This window comes from Balaenoptera physalus, assembly GCF_965194825.1.
Source record: "Balaenoptera physalus genome assembly, chromosome: 2".
Classification (NCBI taxonomy): domain Eukaryota; kingdom Metazoa; phylum Chordata; class Mammalia; order Artiodactyla; family Balaenopteridae; genus Balaenoptera; species Balaenoptera physalus.
The window spans coordinates 90,233,922-90,248,855 of NC_138883.1; the positions used below are offsets into that span (position 1 = coordinate 90,233,922).

Genomic DNA, 14,934 nt, shown 5'->3' on the forward strand with positions numbered 1-14,934 from the left:
TAAAAACAAAAATAAACAATGGGACCTAATGAAACTTCAAAACTTTTGCACAGCAAAGGAAATATAAACAAGATGAAAAGCAAACCCTCAGATGGGAGAAAATATTTGCAACTGAAGCAACTGACAAAAGATTTATCTCAGAAATTTACAAGCAGCTCATGCAGCTCAATATCAAAAAAACACAGAACCCACTCCAAAAATGGGCAGAAGACCTAAATAGACATTTCTCTAAAGAAGATATACACATAGCCAACAAACACATGAAAGGATGCTCAACATCATTAATCATTAGAGAAATGCAAATCAAGAGTGCAATGAGGTATCACCTCACACCAGTCAGAATGGCCATCATCAAAAAATCTACAAACAATAAATGCTGGAGAGGGTGTGGAGAAAAGGGAACCCTCTTGCACTGTTGGTGGGAATGTAAATTGATACAGCCAATGGAGGTTCCTTAAAAAACTAAAAATAGAACTACCATACGACCCAGCAATCCCACTACTGGGCATATACCCTGAGAAAACCATAATTCAAAAAGAGTCATGTACCACAATGTTCATTGCAGCTCTATTTACAATAGCCAGGATGTGGAAGCAACCTAAGTGTCCATCAACAGATGAATGGATAAAGAAGATGTGGCACATATATACAATGGAATATTACTCAGCCATAAAAAGAAACGAAATTGAGTTATCTGTAGTGAGGTGGATGGACCTAGAGTCTGTCATACAGAGTGAAGTAAGTCAGAAAGAGAAAAACAAATACTGTATGCTAACACATATATGTGGAATCTAAAAAAGAAAAAAAAATGGTCATGAGGGACCTAGGGGCAATACGGGAATAAAGACGCAGACCTACTAGAGAATGGACTTGACGACACGGGGAGGGGGAAGGGTAAGCTGGGACAAAGTGAGAGAGTGGTAGTGTATATATGGACATATATACACTACCAAATGTAAAATAGATAGCTAGTGGGAAGCAGCCGCATAGCACAGGGAGATCAGCTCGGTGCTTTGTGACCAGCTAGAAGGGTGGGATAGGGAGAGTGGGAGGGAGTGAGACCCAGGAGGGAAGAGATATGGGGATATATGTTTATGTATAACTGATTCATTTTGTTATAAAGCAGAAACTAACACACCATTGTAAAGCAATTATACTCCAATTAATATGGTATAAAAAAATCTTGTTTAACCTTAATACATTACTGTTAGATGTTTCGCATTCCAGGGACATGTTCTCCAATACATTTAATATTCAATGATTTAATGGTATAATTTGTTTCATGCCCATGGCTATAAAATTATTAAAATTCCACCATATTTCATGTTACTATAATTCAAGGGCATAAGAATTTAAATTTATGTTATTCAGTAAGAGCAATAAGTGTATTATTTTCTATATTGGCAGCAAAATACAAACGTGACAGTATTTAGATTTAATTATTAACCATGATTACTATGTCCATTTCAAATTTGTATTCAAATCTATATGATAACTTAACCAATCATATGCTTTGGTAGTAGCAGTTAACCATTAAAAACCAAATAGCATTCATAGTCAACAAATGTAGAGCTTGTTTATTTGCAAGAATGTAAAAAAAGTTTGGGGTGGTAAGTAATGCTTTTTTCCTTATCAAATGCATGGTCATAGTCTTCCTTTTTTTCTAGTTAAAAAAATATGGTTTTGTTTAAAGTAGAAAAACTGACAATAAAACATGGTAATCAATGGATGAGAAGCAAAGAACTAGTAATATACAGCATCAATTTCTCGGGTCCTCAGGTTTATTTTGAAATGAAAGTTTCCCTGCAACTCACGTTTTCTGAGGGTTAGTAGTGACAACATAGATAGCTTGCACCAGGCCTCAGCTCAGCTTTCTGCCCTCTCTTGTTTTTTGTTTTTTTAATTTATTTTATTTATTTATGGCTGTGTTGGGTCTTCGTTTCTGTGCGAGGGCTTTCTCTAGTTGCGGTGAGAGGGAGGCCACTCTTCATCGCGGTGCGCGGGCCTCTCACTGTCGCGACCTCTCTTCTTGCGGAGCACAAGCTCCAGACGCGCAGGCTCAGTAATTGTGGCTCACGGGCCCAGCGGCTCCGCGGCATGTGGGATCTTCCCAGAGCAGGGCTCGAACCCATGTCCCCTGCACTGGCAGGCAGATTCTCAACCACTGCGCCACCAGGGAAGCCCCCTCTCTTGTTTTGAACTGCGTTTAGCCTGGGTATCCAAGGTTTGGGCTAGTTCAGGTTGGCCTGATGCTAACTAGAGAAGATTAACCCTCTCAGCAGCGATTCCAGTGGGGAGTAGGAAATTGATTCTCAGTCTGTAGTAGTGCTGCCCAGTAGAATTTTCTGTGATAATGGAAATGTCCTATAACTGTACTACTCAACGTGGTTGTCACTAAACACATGTGGCTACTGAGCACTTGAAATGTGGCTAGGGTGAATGAAGTACTGATTAAAAATTTACATAATTTAAATAGCCACATGGAGCTAGTGGCTACTGTATTGGATGGCACAGGTGTGGAGCACAGTGGAGGGACATGTGTAGTGTAGGTTTGGCTGTTATTGTTAGAGAGGTTCCTTGGACTTGGGAATGCCTGGAGATCAGGCCAGAATAGAAGGAATGGAACAATAATAATCTTTACAACTAATAACTCTTCAAGGCTATTGTATGACAGGCATTGGGTTATATCCTCTATAATGTAATCCTTTCAACAACTCTCTTCCCTTATTACACTGAGTTTGGGCCAGGCACTAGGCGCTCTATATTTTCTCTTTCTGTCTCTTTTATAGATTCTGAAGTTGAGGTCTAAGAAACACAAAGGGCATGACCTTGGGCTAGTCTGTGATGGTAGTGGAATTTGATCTCTTGGGCCAGATCTCTTATGCACATGGACTATTGTCCTCTGTACTTTGCTGGTCAGTCCCTGGGGGCACAGGTTGCCTGGGAGCTCTGGTGTGGCTGTTTCATGCCCAGGCAGGATGAGCTGCCCAAGGCATAACCACAATAATGACTGCTCAAGCAAGGGAAGGTTCAGCATTCGCTGAATATTTCTGGAATTTTGCAGAATAGGTGGTCATCTGGAAGACTGAATGCTCGAGCATAATTAAAGGCAAAGAGATTGTCTGGAGATGAGGCAATAAAATGACTTAGAGGGAAAAGAGAATGCTGTGAGAGCTGGCTTACACATAAGAAATATCTTTCTGGTGTAGTTACTAGGTGAAAACAAATGTTTACAAGAATCCTACAACTCGGATGCACACTGGTTCTCTCGAAGGAGTGGTTCTTAACCCTGGCTGAACAGCTTTAAAAAAATACTGATGCCTGGGCCCCCCCTCAGAACAATTGAATCCAAAGCTCAGGGGGTGGGGGCTCTGCACCTATATGTATAAAAAATTCCCCTGGTGGTGGTAACGTACAGCGTGATGAAAGGGAAATACCACATTTCATGGTGTATAGTAAACATACAGAACTGGTAACCTTCAGGTGTTTTAACATATACAAGTATAAATGGCATTAGAAGACTTCACACAAGTTGCAGATGGCAAAGGCATAATGGGTTGTTTTTAATAGCAATTAATATTTTAAAATTAGAGGACTCTGTCATTTTTAGGTCATTGTCACAGAGCCTGAGCAAAACCTCTCTTGGTGATATGAATGGGCCATGGCTCTGAGACTGCATGGAATTCTGATGATAACATCATCATGACATAGCTTTTAAGAAATCTCCATGTACTGAAAGCTGGCTGCCCTCATTTTTCAATGTACTTACTCTCTGTAGGTAGTTTACTCTTCCAACAGCACCGACTTTTCTCGTGTAATTCATAAATCCGATATTGCCTTCAGTGGAAGCATAGAACTCATAAATGTGAATGTCCCCAAATCTCTTGATGAATTCTCTCCACACATCTCCTCGCAAGCCATTTCCCAATGCCATTCTCACTTTATGGTCACGATCGTTTGGTTTCTGTAGTAGGACGAAGAAGAGACCAAGCTGAAACATCTTTGGAGCCTGTACTTACATATTAATAATGGCCTTTATGTTTCTACATATTTATGTTGGTTATGAGCTGACCTCAGTGCATGCCTTTTCTGTCATCCACACATATTACACCTCCCCCCCCCCAACACACACAGTATGGGCCGACAGTTGGAACTCTGATTTAATAGTTGAAAGGCTTGGATTTTCCCATTTTGATTTGTCACTTGATGGAACTCAGTGATGCCAACATTTAATCCATATCCAATCTGAAGCTTAAGTCATGTGTTGATTGTTTTCTTGATGAGGCTGGTGGATCTCAGTGAATTGCCAGAAAGGAAAGGCCCCGTGGGAGAGGTCTGTCAGAGACTGACACAATCTGAAGCAATAATCTTCACTTGACAATGACGAAGAAAATGGGAACACAGTCCAGGCAAAGAGAGAGAATCATTTTCTACAGTCATTCAAGACAATTCATGGGAGGGCCTGGCGGGACTGGGGAGAAGACTCTTGATCATGCATTTGTCTAACAGATAGACCCAGTGGTCACAAGAGCAGGTAGAGCTGAACCAACACAATGAAACTGTTCTGATGGGATGGGAAGGGGAAGAGAGAGAGGAAGCTGGCTCCCAGTTGCCTGAGGTGGCCTGGGAGGAATATGCTTTGCTATAAATAAAAATCACAAGGTTCTTCATGACAGGGAGATCAGCTCGGTGCTTTGTGACCACCTAGAGGGGTGGGATAGGGAGGGTGGGAGGGAGGGAGATGCAAGAGGGAAGAGATATGGGAACATATGAATATGTATAACTGATTCACTTTGTTATAAAGCAGAAACTAACACACCATTGTAAAGCAATTATACTCCAATAAAGATGTTAAAAAAAAATCACAAAGGAAAGGCTGTTTTGGGTATAAGAACTGAAAGCAGAGCTTGTATGAGCAAGAGAAGGGGGTGAGGATTGGTCTGCTTTCCATTAATGAGGCCCTACAAATATGTCCAAACCTTGGGTAATTTTAATGATATTTTATATTAATAAGTCACTTGATGTGATGTCAGGAGATCACAGCCTGGAGGGAGGGACAGGTAAATAAGTATAATTTTAACTTGCAAAATCTGTAACTTGATGACCTCTACTCTAACCGAAAACAGGGCGGAGTGGGGTAGAAGTGCTGGGTAACTAGGATTCTCCTCTCCTATCAAATGTGAATTTCTTTGACTGAACAGCAACTTGCTTAAAAGAGCAAATGTTCTAGGGAGTATTCTGTACCTTATTTCCTCCTCTGTGAAATCACTGTGAAGTGATTTTGGAATAAGAGATCCTTTTTGAAAAAAAAACGTTTGCAGAGAGAGGCTGGCAGTTCTCTGACAAGGGGAGGACCTTTGATACGGCAGTTAGAAACCAAACAAACCTTGAATTGGTTTCCATGTGAAAGGAGCCAGGGAACCCGTGGCACAGCACGTATGCATTTAATTTTTAAGTAGCTCCTTGGTCAAAACTCAGGTGGTGAGGTTCTTTCAGGTGTCCTAACCAGAGAGGCGGACGATACCTTTCACTAGTTAAAACTGGGCCCCTTGTGCCGTTTATTGAGGAGGAAATGTGTAGAGAGAGAGAGACTAGGCGTGTTGTCCCAGTGTTTCTTAACCAGGGTGTTGAGGAGACTTACCTGAGAAGCCTTCTGAACCTGCACGAACTTATTTGCTCTGACTGAGTGGGAACCTATTCTCTTCATCAGCTCTATTGGTCCCTAAGTCACTGAATCAATTCCCTTTTATAATTATCAAGTACTTATAAGTCAGGAGACTATATATCTGGTTTGCCAGGGCCGATCCTGGTTTACACCTGTTGTTCTGATGTGCTTATTAATGACACTCTTTTCATTCTCAAATGTCCCTAGTTGGATAGTGGTTTATAGGGTCATCCTGTCTGTAAGGCACTACTCTCCTCAGCAAGGATTGTCAGCTTTCCAGAGGCTACCCTTGCCCCCCACACTGCTGTCTCTCACTGCCACTCTGAGAATAAACCATCACAAATATTTGTGGAATACTTACTTTTGCTTGAAAATAACCACCTGACCTGGGGTTGACTTGGTCCCAGGCCTGCGTGAGAAGCTCCAAAGTAGCATTCCAGTGTGTAGACCAGAGACCTTACTTCTTCTATATGCAGCCCACAATCACCCTCTTAGTTCATTTCCTTGTCTAATGGGTGGTGAACATCTATCTCTCCCATTAGAATGTAAACTCCTTTGAGGCCAAATCTCTCTATATATCATCCACCGTGCCTGGGCCTGTGCTTTGCATATAGTGCAATTCCTGTGGTAAAAGAAGAAATAACCTCCACCAGGAAACCCTCAACTTCCTTGTTCAACATTTAATGGCCGGGACATCAGCACCAGGGCAGGGTTTAGGGTGCAGGAGGCGGCAGTGCTCTGGAGATGTGGGAAGCGGGCCAGCCTCAGAGGTGCAGCTGTCACCTACGGGTGCCAGGTAGCTGGGCTCACGGTCACAGTGCCATCAGCTTAGTTTTCATCGTAAACTGAGGGATCTTATTACACCAGCAGAAGGGATTAAGGCTGTAGGCTGGAAATGTTTGTGGACACAAACCGAGAGGCCCCTGGAGGCTTCAGAGATGTCTGGTTCTCATCTAAACTTTTGCTCACCAGGGCCTGAGAGTACTGGTGTTTCTCCAAAAGAAGAAACAGTATTTCCTCACCACCAAAGCCACTCCCCAAAGGTCAAGGGTCATCTTCTCATTTTTCTTTAACAAAGATCGAACATTCTATTCCACATTAGAGGTGAGGTGCAACATGCAAACACACCTGGGGGATTTTAATGACTGATGAAGGGTGAGAGGTCAGGGTGTCCAGAGAGGGTGCAGGGCACCAGGTAATCAGAGGAAGCAGCAGACTTTTATTGAGGGCTTTGCTATGTGCCAGGCAATTGCCCTGCATTATCTTAAGGTTCTAAGGAGCCCTACTGAAATGTGAGAGGTAATCAAGTATTTGCCTCATATTACAATTGAGGAAACGGAGCTTTGAGAAGTTTAAAATAATTTGCCCAAGATCACACAGGTAGAAACACAGTTGTCCCCAGATTCAAATCCAAATCTACATGACTTCGGAGAGCACTCTTTTCCTTAGTTAAAAAAAAAGCGACACACACACACACAGAGTTTAAGAACCAAATAGTACTGAAAGGATTTACATGAAGAAATGTTATTCCACTTATCTGTCCTCATCCTTTGCCTTCAGCCTACCACCCAGAGGCAGACACTTTTAACCCCTGTAGCTGTTTCTTCTCACCTGCATATTTCTAAGTTAAATGCTTATACCACTATCTTTTGATTAATCACTTTAGACATTACTTACTGATTTCCTATTGTGCTGGATGGGGATTAAGCTCTCTCCCAATTTTTCAATATCACAATTTTTGGTTAAATCAATATTCAGTGCTCACATTACTTTGCCCCTAATCCACTGCTGATGAGCTAAGTATAATATACTATGATCAAATTCTTGAACAAGTGTTTGTTTTTCCTGGGATTAATTTCCTCCCTGCCCCTTTGCTTCATTTTCTTAGTTTCTGTTTGTAGTTCTTTCCTTACCCTCCAAAAGCATCTAAATACAATGTTCCTCCTTCTATCAGATGATATAATTTCCTTTTTTCCATTTTTCTTCCTTTTATCCTTTTGCTCCAATCTGAACGAGTTGTTTTCCAGGCCTGGGGATACCCTTTGCGTCTCTTTCCTGGATCTTGTGTCTTCCTTTTTCTTTTTTTACTCTCCTGTTTGGGTGGAATACTTTCTCTAGAAACTTCCTAAAGGAGGGTATACAGGAGGTAAGATTTTTTTGAGACTTTGAATGTCTGAAAATATTCTTATTTTATACTTGATTGATAATTTGGTTGGATATGAAATTCTAGATAGGTAATAATGTTTACTTAGAATTTTGAAGGCACTGCTCCCTGTAGCTTCCAGCTTGAGTGTTGCTGTTGGCAAGTCAACTGTTATTCTTATAGAATCTTCTCTCTTTCTCTTTTTTTTAAATAGGCAATCGTTTTAAAATAATTAATCAATTAAATAATTTTATTTTTGGCTGCGTTGGGTCTTCATTGCTGCATGCGGGCTTTCTCTAGTTGTGGCAAGTGGGGGCTACTCTTCGTTGTGGTGCATGGGCTTCTCAGTGTGGTGGCTTCTCCTGTTGTGGAGCACGGGCTCTAGGCATGCAGGCTTCAGTAGTTGTGGCCCGTGGGCTCAGTGGTTGTGGCTCACGGGCTCTAGAGCCACAGGCTCAGTAGTTGTGGTGCACGGGCTTGGTTGCTCCGCGGCATGTGGGATCTTCCAGGACCTGGGATCGAACCCGTGTCCCCTGCACTAGCAGGTGGATTCTTAACCACTGTGCCACCAGGGGAGTCCCTCTCTCTCTTTTTTTGATAGTCTTAAATATCATCATAGTATATTTTAAGAATTAAAAAAAAAATTCCACTCATTTTATTAGGTACTCAATTAGCCCTTTCAATCTGTCCTTCAGTTTTGGGAAGTTTTCTTGTATTATTTCTTTAATAATTTTCTCCTCTCCATTTTCACTATCCTTTTCCCTATTTCCTATTAATCAGATATTGGATCTTTTGGATTGATCCTCTAATTTTCTTATTTTGTCTCTTCTCATGTCCATCACTTTGTCTTTCCTCCAATTTTCTGTAAGATTTCTCAACTTTATATTCCAAACTTTCTATGGATTAAGTAATTTTTAAATCGTATTTTTATTTTTCAGGAGGTCTTACTCTGTTTTTTTTCTTTTTGGTAGCATACTATTTTTGTTTAATGGATATAAAATCTTCTCTAATATTTCTGAGAATATTAATTATTGATTTCTGGAAGTCTTCTCCTGCTCTTTGAATTGATGCTGCTTTTTCTTCTTTTTAGAAAATGATCTTTCCTGTTAGAGGCTTTCCTTTGGTATCTGTTCATATTTAGAAGTAAGGCAACAAAAAGATGTTTGAGCCACTTTGTGTGGGGGGGAGGGGCTGTTGCCAGGTTGGCTGCACTGTCTGGTGATGGGGCAGTGAGCCAATGTCCAGTTTCTTTTCTGAGAAAGTTTAGTTCTTCCTAAGCATAACCCTCCTCTGCTCTCTTGCCTGCAAGCATAAACTGACTGCTGGAGTTCTGGAAGCTGGGCAGGGGAAGGGAGCTGGGGTCTCCCTGGTCAGTAAGTAGACAGTTACTCAATCTCTGCTCTCAGTGCCTCACCCCTGCCCTCCTCTGCTCTTGGGATCCTTGAGTTCAAAGCTTCTCTAGCTCTTCTGCAGAGAATAATCCTCCTGCCTCCTACAGAAGTGGGATATGGGAGCGGCAGGTATAGCTGTTTCATACACAGACTTTCAAAAATTCTCCTGTTTTCAAGCCTGGTACCTCATCCAAACTTCAGTTGTATTTGGTGCCTCCAATTTCTCAGGCTTTAGGAAGTCAATCAGCTTCCTTCTTGTTGGTAATTGCCTCTCAAGTTTCACCCCTCTCAGCCCTGCTATGGCAACGACCTTCATCTTTCAGCTCTCTGTACTATGTAGTTCCTGGTTGCAATGTCTCTTAGTTTCTAGGATGATAGAGCTTGTGTGTCTTTTTCTTGTCCTCCTCATTTTGGGGAAGACTTCCAAGAGGTGAAAGGGCAGAAGCTATTCACCACCTTAGAAAAATTCCTGAGTCTATGTCCTTAACAACTAATATGCTATACTTCTGCTTGACTCCCTGAGGAGAAAAGAAAGCACCCATTGACAGGAGTGAAAGGGTGAAACTCAACCTCTTCGTTTTACAGAAGAGACCTTTCTGTGTCTAGTGTATCTTCCCACTGCACCCAAAGGGATTGTCTTTAAAAACCACCTCCCACATCACTCTCAGGCCCTTTCGTGGTGCTTTATCACATTCACACTTGAGTCTCAGAACAGTAAAACTCTTGTTACCTGGCCCAGCCAATCAGTCTCGCCTCCTGCCATGCTGCTTGCACTTCCCAATATGGCAGGTGCTTTATTCCACTGCTCTGCCATGCTGTTCCAGCTAATCATTAGCCCTTCTTTCCCTGCATGGCTGGAAAACTTTTCTGCACCCTTCACAACTCACCTCTCTGGCAAACCTACCCTGATTCTGCTCTCTGTCCCTCTTTCCCCTGGTCTACCCCTGTCCTGGACAAACTGGCCACTCTCTACTCTGTGCTGCTACACACCCCTCCATTCTGTTTTCTTTCTTTTTTTTTTTTTTAAGATTTTTTTGATGTGGACCGTTTTTAAAGTCTTTACTGAATTTGTTACAACATTGCTTCTGTTTTATGTTTTGGTTTTTTGGCCACGAGGCATGTGGGATCTTAGTTCCCCAACCAGGGATCGAACCCGCATCCCCTGCATTGGAAGACGAAGTCTTAACCACTGGACCACCAGGGAAGCCCCCCTCCATTCTGTTTTCTATCTGAATGGAGGTGGTGCAGAGACAGACATTTTAGGCTGGGAAAGGACCACAGAGGTTACCTAATTTTGGAGGGAAGGTAGACAACACAAGGGAGGTGAGCTGAGTCTATTCAGCTGTTTCAGGGTTCTGGTCTATCTTATTTCCCCTTCCAAACACCAAATTTTAAGATTTTTTGTTCCAGTTTTGTGAAAAATGCCATTGGTAATTTGATAGGGATTGCATAGAATCTGTAGATTGCCTTGGATAGTAAAGTCATTTTGACAATATCGATTCTTCAAATCCAAGAACATGGTATATCCTTCCATCTGTTTGTGTCATCTTCAATTTCTTTCATCAGTGTCTTACTATAGTTTTCAGAGTACAGGTCTTTTGTCTCCTTAGGTAGGTTTATTCCTAGGTATTTTATTCTTTTTGATGTGATGGTAAATAGGATTGTTTCTTGAATTTCTCTTTCTGATCTTTTGTTGTTAGTGTATAGAAATGCAACAGATTTCTGTGCATTAATTTTGTAACCAGCAACTTTACCAAATTCATTGATGAACTCTAGTAGTTTTTTGGGAGCATCTTTAGGATTTTCTATGTATAGAATCATGTCATCTGCAAACAGTGACAGTTTAACTTCTTTTCCAATTTGGATTCCTTTTATGTCTTTTTCTTCTCTGATTGCTGGAGCTAGGACTTCCAACATTATGTTGAATAAAAGTGGTGAGAGTGGACGTCCTTGTTTTGTACCTGATCTTAGAGGCAATGCTTTCAGTTTTTCACCGTTGAGTATGATGTTAGCTGTAGGTTTGTTGTATATGGCTTTTATTATGTTGAGGTAGGTTTCCTGTATGCCCACTTTCTGGAGAGTCTTTATCATAAATGGGTGCTCAATTTTGTCAAAAGATTTTTCTGCATCTATTCAGATGATCATATGGTTTTTATTCTTCAATTTGTTGATGTGATGTATCACACTGATTCATTTGTGGATAATGAAAAATCCTTGCATCCCTGGGATAAATTCCACTTGATCATGGTGTATGATCCTTTTAATGTATTGTTGGATTTGATTGCTAGTATTTTGTTGAGGATTTTTGTGTCTATGTTCATCAGTGACTTTGGCCTGTAATTTTCTTTTTTTGTGATATCTTTGTCTGGTTTTCATATCAGGGTGATGGTGGCCTCACAGAATGAGTTTGGGAGTTTTCCTTCCTCTGCAATTTTTTGGAACAGTTTCAGAAGGATAAGTGTTAGCTCTTCTCTAAATGTTTGATAGAATTTGGCTGTGAAGCCATCAGGTCCTGGACTTTTGTTTGTTGGGAGTTTTTAAATCAGTTTCAATTTCAGTACTTGTGATTGGTCTGTTTCATATTTTCTATTTCTTCCTGGTTCAGTCTTGGGAGATTGTACCTTTCTAAGAATTTGTCCATTTCTTCCAGGTTGTCCATTTTATTGGCATACAGTTGCTTGTAGTAATCTCTTATGATCCTTTGTATTTCTGTGGTGTCAGTTGTAACTTCTCCTTTTTCATTTCCAATTTTATTGATTTGAATCCTCTCCCTTTTTTTCTTGATGAGTCTGGCTAAAGGTTTATCAATTTTGTTTATCTTTTCAAAGAACCAGCTTTTAGTTTCATTGATCTTTGCTATCGTTTTCTTTCTTTATCTCTATTTCTGTTATTTCTGCTCTGATCTTTATGATTTCTTTCCTTCTACTAACTTTAAGTTTTGTTTGTTCTTCTTTCTCTAGTTTCTTTAGGTGTAAAGTTAGGTTGTTTATTTGAGATGTTTCTTGTTTCCTGAGGTAAGATTGTATTGCTATAAACGTCCCTCTTAGAATTGCTTTTGCTGCATCCTGTAGGTTTTGAATCGTGTGCTTTCATTTTCATTTGTCTCTAGGTATTTTTTGATTTCTTCGTTGATTTCTTCAGTGATCCATTGATTGTTTAGTAGCATATTGTTTAACCTCCAAACACAATTAAGTGTTTGTGTTTTTTTACATTTTTTTTTCTTGTAGTTTATTTCTAATCTATATAGCATTGTGGCTGGAAAAGATGCTTGATATGATTTCAATTTTCTTAAATTTACCAAGGCTTACTTGGTGGCCCAGCACATGGTCAGTCCTGGAGAACGATCCGTGTGCACTTGAGAAGAATGTGTATTCTGCTGCTTTGGGATGGAATGCTCTATAAATTTCAGTTAAGTCCATCTGGTCCAATGTGTCATTTAAGGCCTGTGTTTTGTTATTGATTTTCTGTCTGGGTGATCTGTCCATTGATGAAAGTGGGGTGTTAAAGTTCCCCACTACTACTGTGTTACTGTCAATTTCTCCCTTTATGGCTGTTAGTATTTGCCTTATATATTGAGGTGCTCCTATGTTGGGTCCATATATATTTAGACTTGTTATAACTTCTTCTTGGATTGATCTCTAGATCATTATGTAGTGACCTTCTTTGTCTCTTATAACAGTCTTTATTTTAAAGTCTATTTTGTCTGATATGAGTATTGCTACTCCCTCTTTCTTGTGATTTCCATTTGCATGGAATACCTTCTTCCATCCCTTCACTTTCAGTCTGTATATGTCTCTAGGTCTGAAGTGGGTCTTTTGTAGACAGCAAATATACAGGTCTTGTTTTTGTATCAATTCAGCCAGTCTGTGTCTTTTGGTTGGAGCATTTAATCCATTTACATTTAAGGTAATTATTGATATGTATGTTCCTATTGCCATTTTCTTAATTGTTTTGGGTTTGTTTTTGTAGGTCTTTTTTCTTCCCTTCCTCTTTAGTTCTCTTCTCTTATGGTTTGATGGCCATCTTTAGTGTTGTGTTTGTATCTATTGTAGTTTTTGGGTTTGCTGTTCCCATGAGGTTTTGATATAGCAGTCTATATATGTACAAGGTTGTTTTAAGTTGCTGGTCTCTTTCCCGCCTAGAGCAGTTCCTTTAGCATTTGTTGCAAAGCTCGTCTGGTGGTGCTGAATTCTTTAGCTTTGGTTTGTTTGTAAAGCTTTTGATTTCTCCATCAAGTGTGAATGAGAGCCTGGCTGGGTAGACTGTTCTTGGTTGTAGGTTCTTCCTTTTCATCACTTTAAATATATCATGCCACTCCCTTCTGGTCTGCAGTGTTTCTGCTGAGAAATCAGCTGTAAACCTTATGGGAGTTCCCTTGTATGTTGTCATTGTTTCCTTGTTGCTTTTAATATTTTTTCTTTGTCTTTAATTTTTGTCAATTTGATTACTATGTGTCTCGGCATGTTCCTCCTTGGGTTTATCCTGCCTGGGACTCTCTGTGCCTCCTGGACTTGGGTGACTGTTTCTTATCCCACGTTAGGGAAGTTTTCAGCAGTTATCTCTTCAAATATTTTCTCAGGTCCTTTCTCTATCTCTTCTCCTTCTGGGACCCCTATAATGCAAATGTTGGTGCATTTAATGTCCCTGAGGTCTCTTAGACTGTCTTCATTTCTTTTCTTTTTTTTTCTTTATTCTGTTCCACAGCAGTGATTTCCACCATTCTGTCTTCCAGGTCACTTATCCGTTCTTCTGCCTCAGTTATTCTTGCTATTGATTCCTTCTAGTGTATTTTTCATTTCAGTTATTGTATTGTTCATCTCTGTTTGGTTGTTCTTTAGTTCTTCTAGGTCTTTGTTAAATGTTTCTTGCATCTTCTTGATCCTTGCCTCCATTCTTCTTTTGAGATCCTGGATCATCTTCACTATCATTATTCTGAATTCTTTTTCTGGAAGGTTGCCTAGCTCCACTTCACTTAGTTGTTTTTCTGGGGTTTTATCTTGTTCATTCATCTGGGACATAATCCTCTGCCTTTTCATTTTGTCTAACTTTCTGTGATTGTGGTTTCCATTCTGCAGACTGCAGGGTTGTCTGTATCCACTTCTGAGAAGTCCTTTTGATAAAATCTTTCTTTAAGCTCCCTTTAAATTCATAGAACCTGGGTCTCCTTTTGTGATTTTTTAAAAAATTGTGGTAAAATACATACAACGTAAAATTTACTCTCAACTATTTTATCTGTACAGTTCAGTGGTATTAAATACATTCATAATGTTATGCAACCATCACAATCATCCATATCCATAACTCCTTTCATCTTGTAAAATTGAAACTCCATACCCATTAACCTCCCTATTCCCCCCTTCCCTGCAGCTCCAAGCAGCCACTATTCTACTTTCTGTCTCTATGATTTTGAATACTCTAAGTACCTCATATAAGTGGAATCATACACTGTTCGTCTTTTTGTGATTGGCTATTTCACTTAACATAATGTCCTCAAGATTCACCCAGTGCTATGGGAAAGGTCCTCACCCGGCTTACAGCTAATTATGACCCTCATAAATCTGTTGAATGTACCCCTTGAATCAGAATAATATGTGTTAAGCCCAAACATTTGGGGGGAACACATTAATTCCCTCAAGTCAGTTATACATCTTTCAGGGGCAAGAATTTAGAGGATCATTCAGCAAAATTTGTTGATGCATAGGATGTGCCAGATACAGATCTCGGTGCTGGGGATC

The 14,934-nt window shown here is 40.2% G+C and overlaps 1 protein-coding gene across 1 annotated transcript in view; it reads right to left on the reverse strand.

The window, feature by feature from the left end:
• SLC27A2 (solute carrier family 27 member 2) overlaps positions 1-14,934 on the reverse strand; it is a 54,822-nt gene that overhangs the window by 15,280 nt on the left and 24,608 nt on the right. Inside the window, exon 5 of the mRNA XM_082453007.1 lies at positions 3,770-3,964. Coding sequence (XP_082309133.1) covers positions 3,770-3,964 — 195 coding nt within the window. The remainder of the gene's footprint in view (positions 1-3,769; positions 3,965-14,934) is intronic.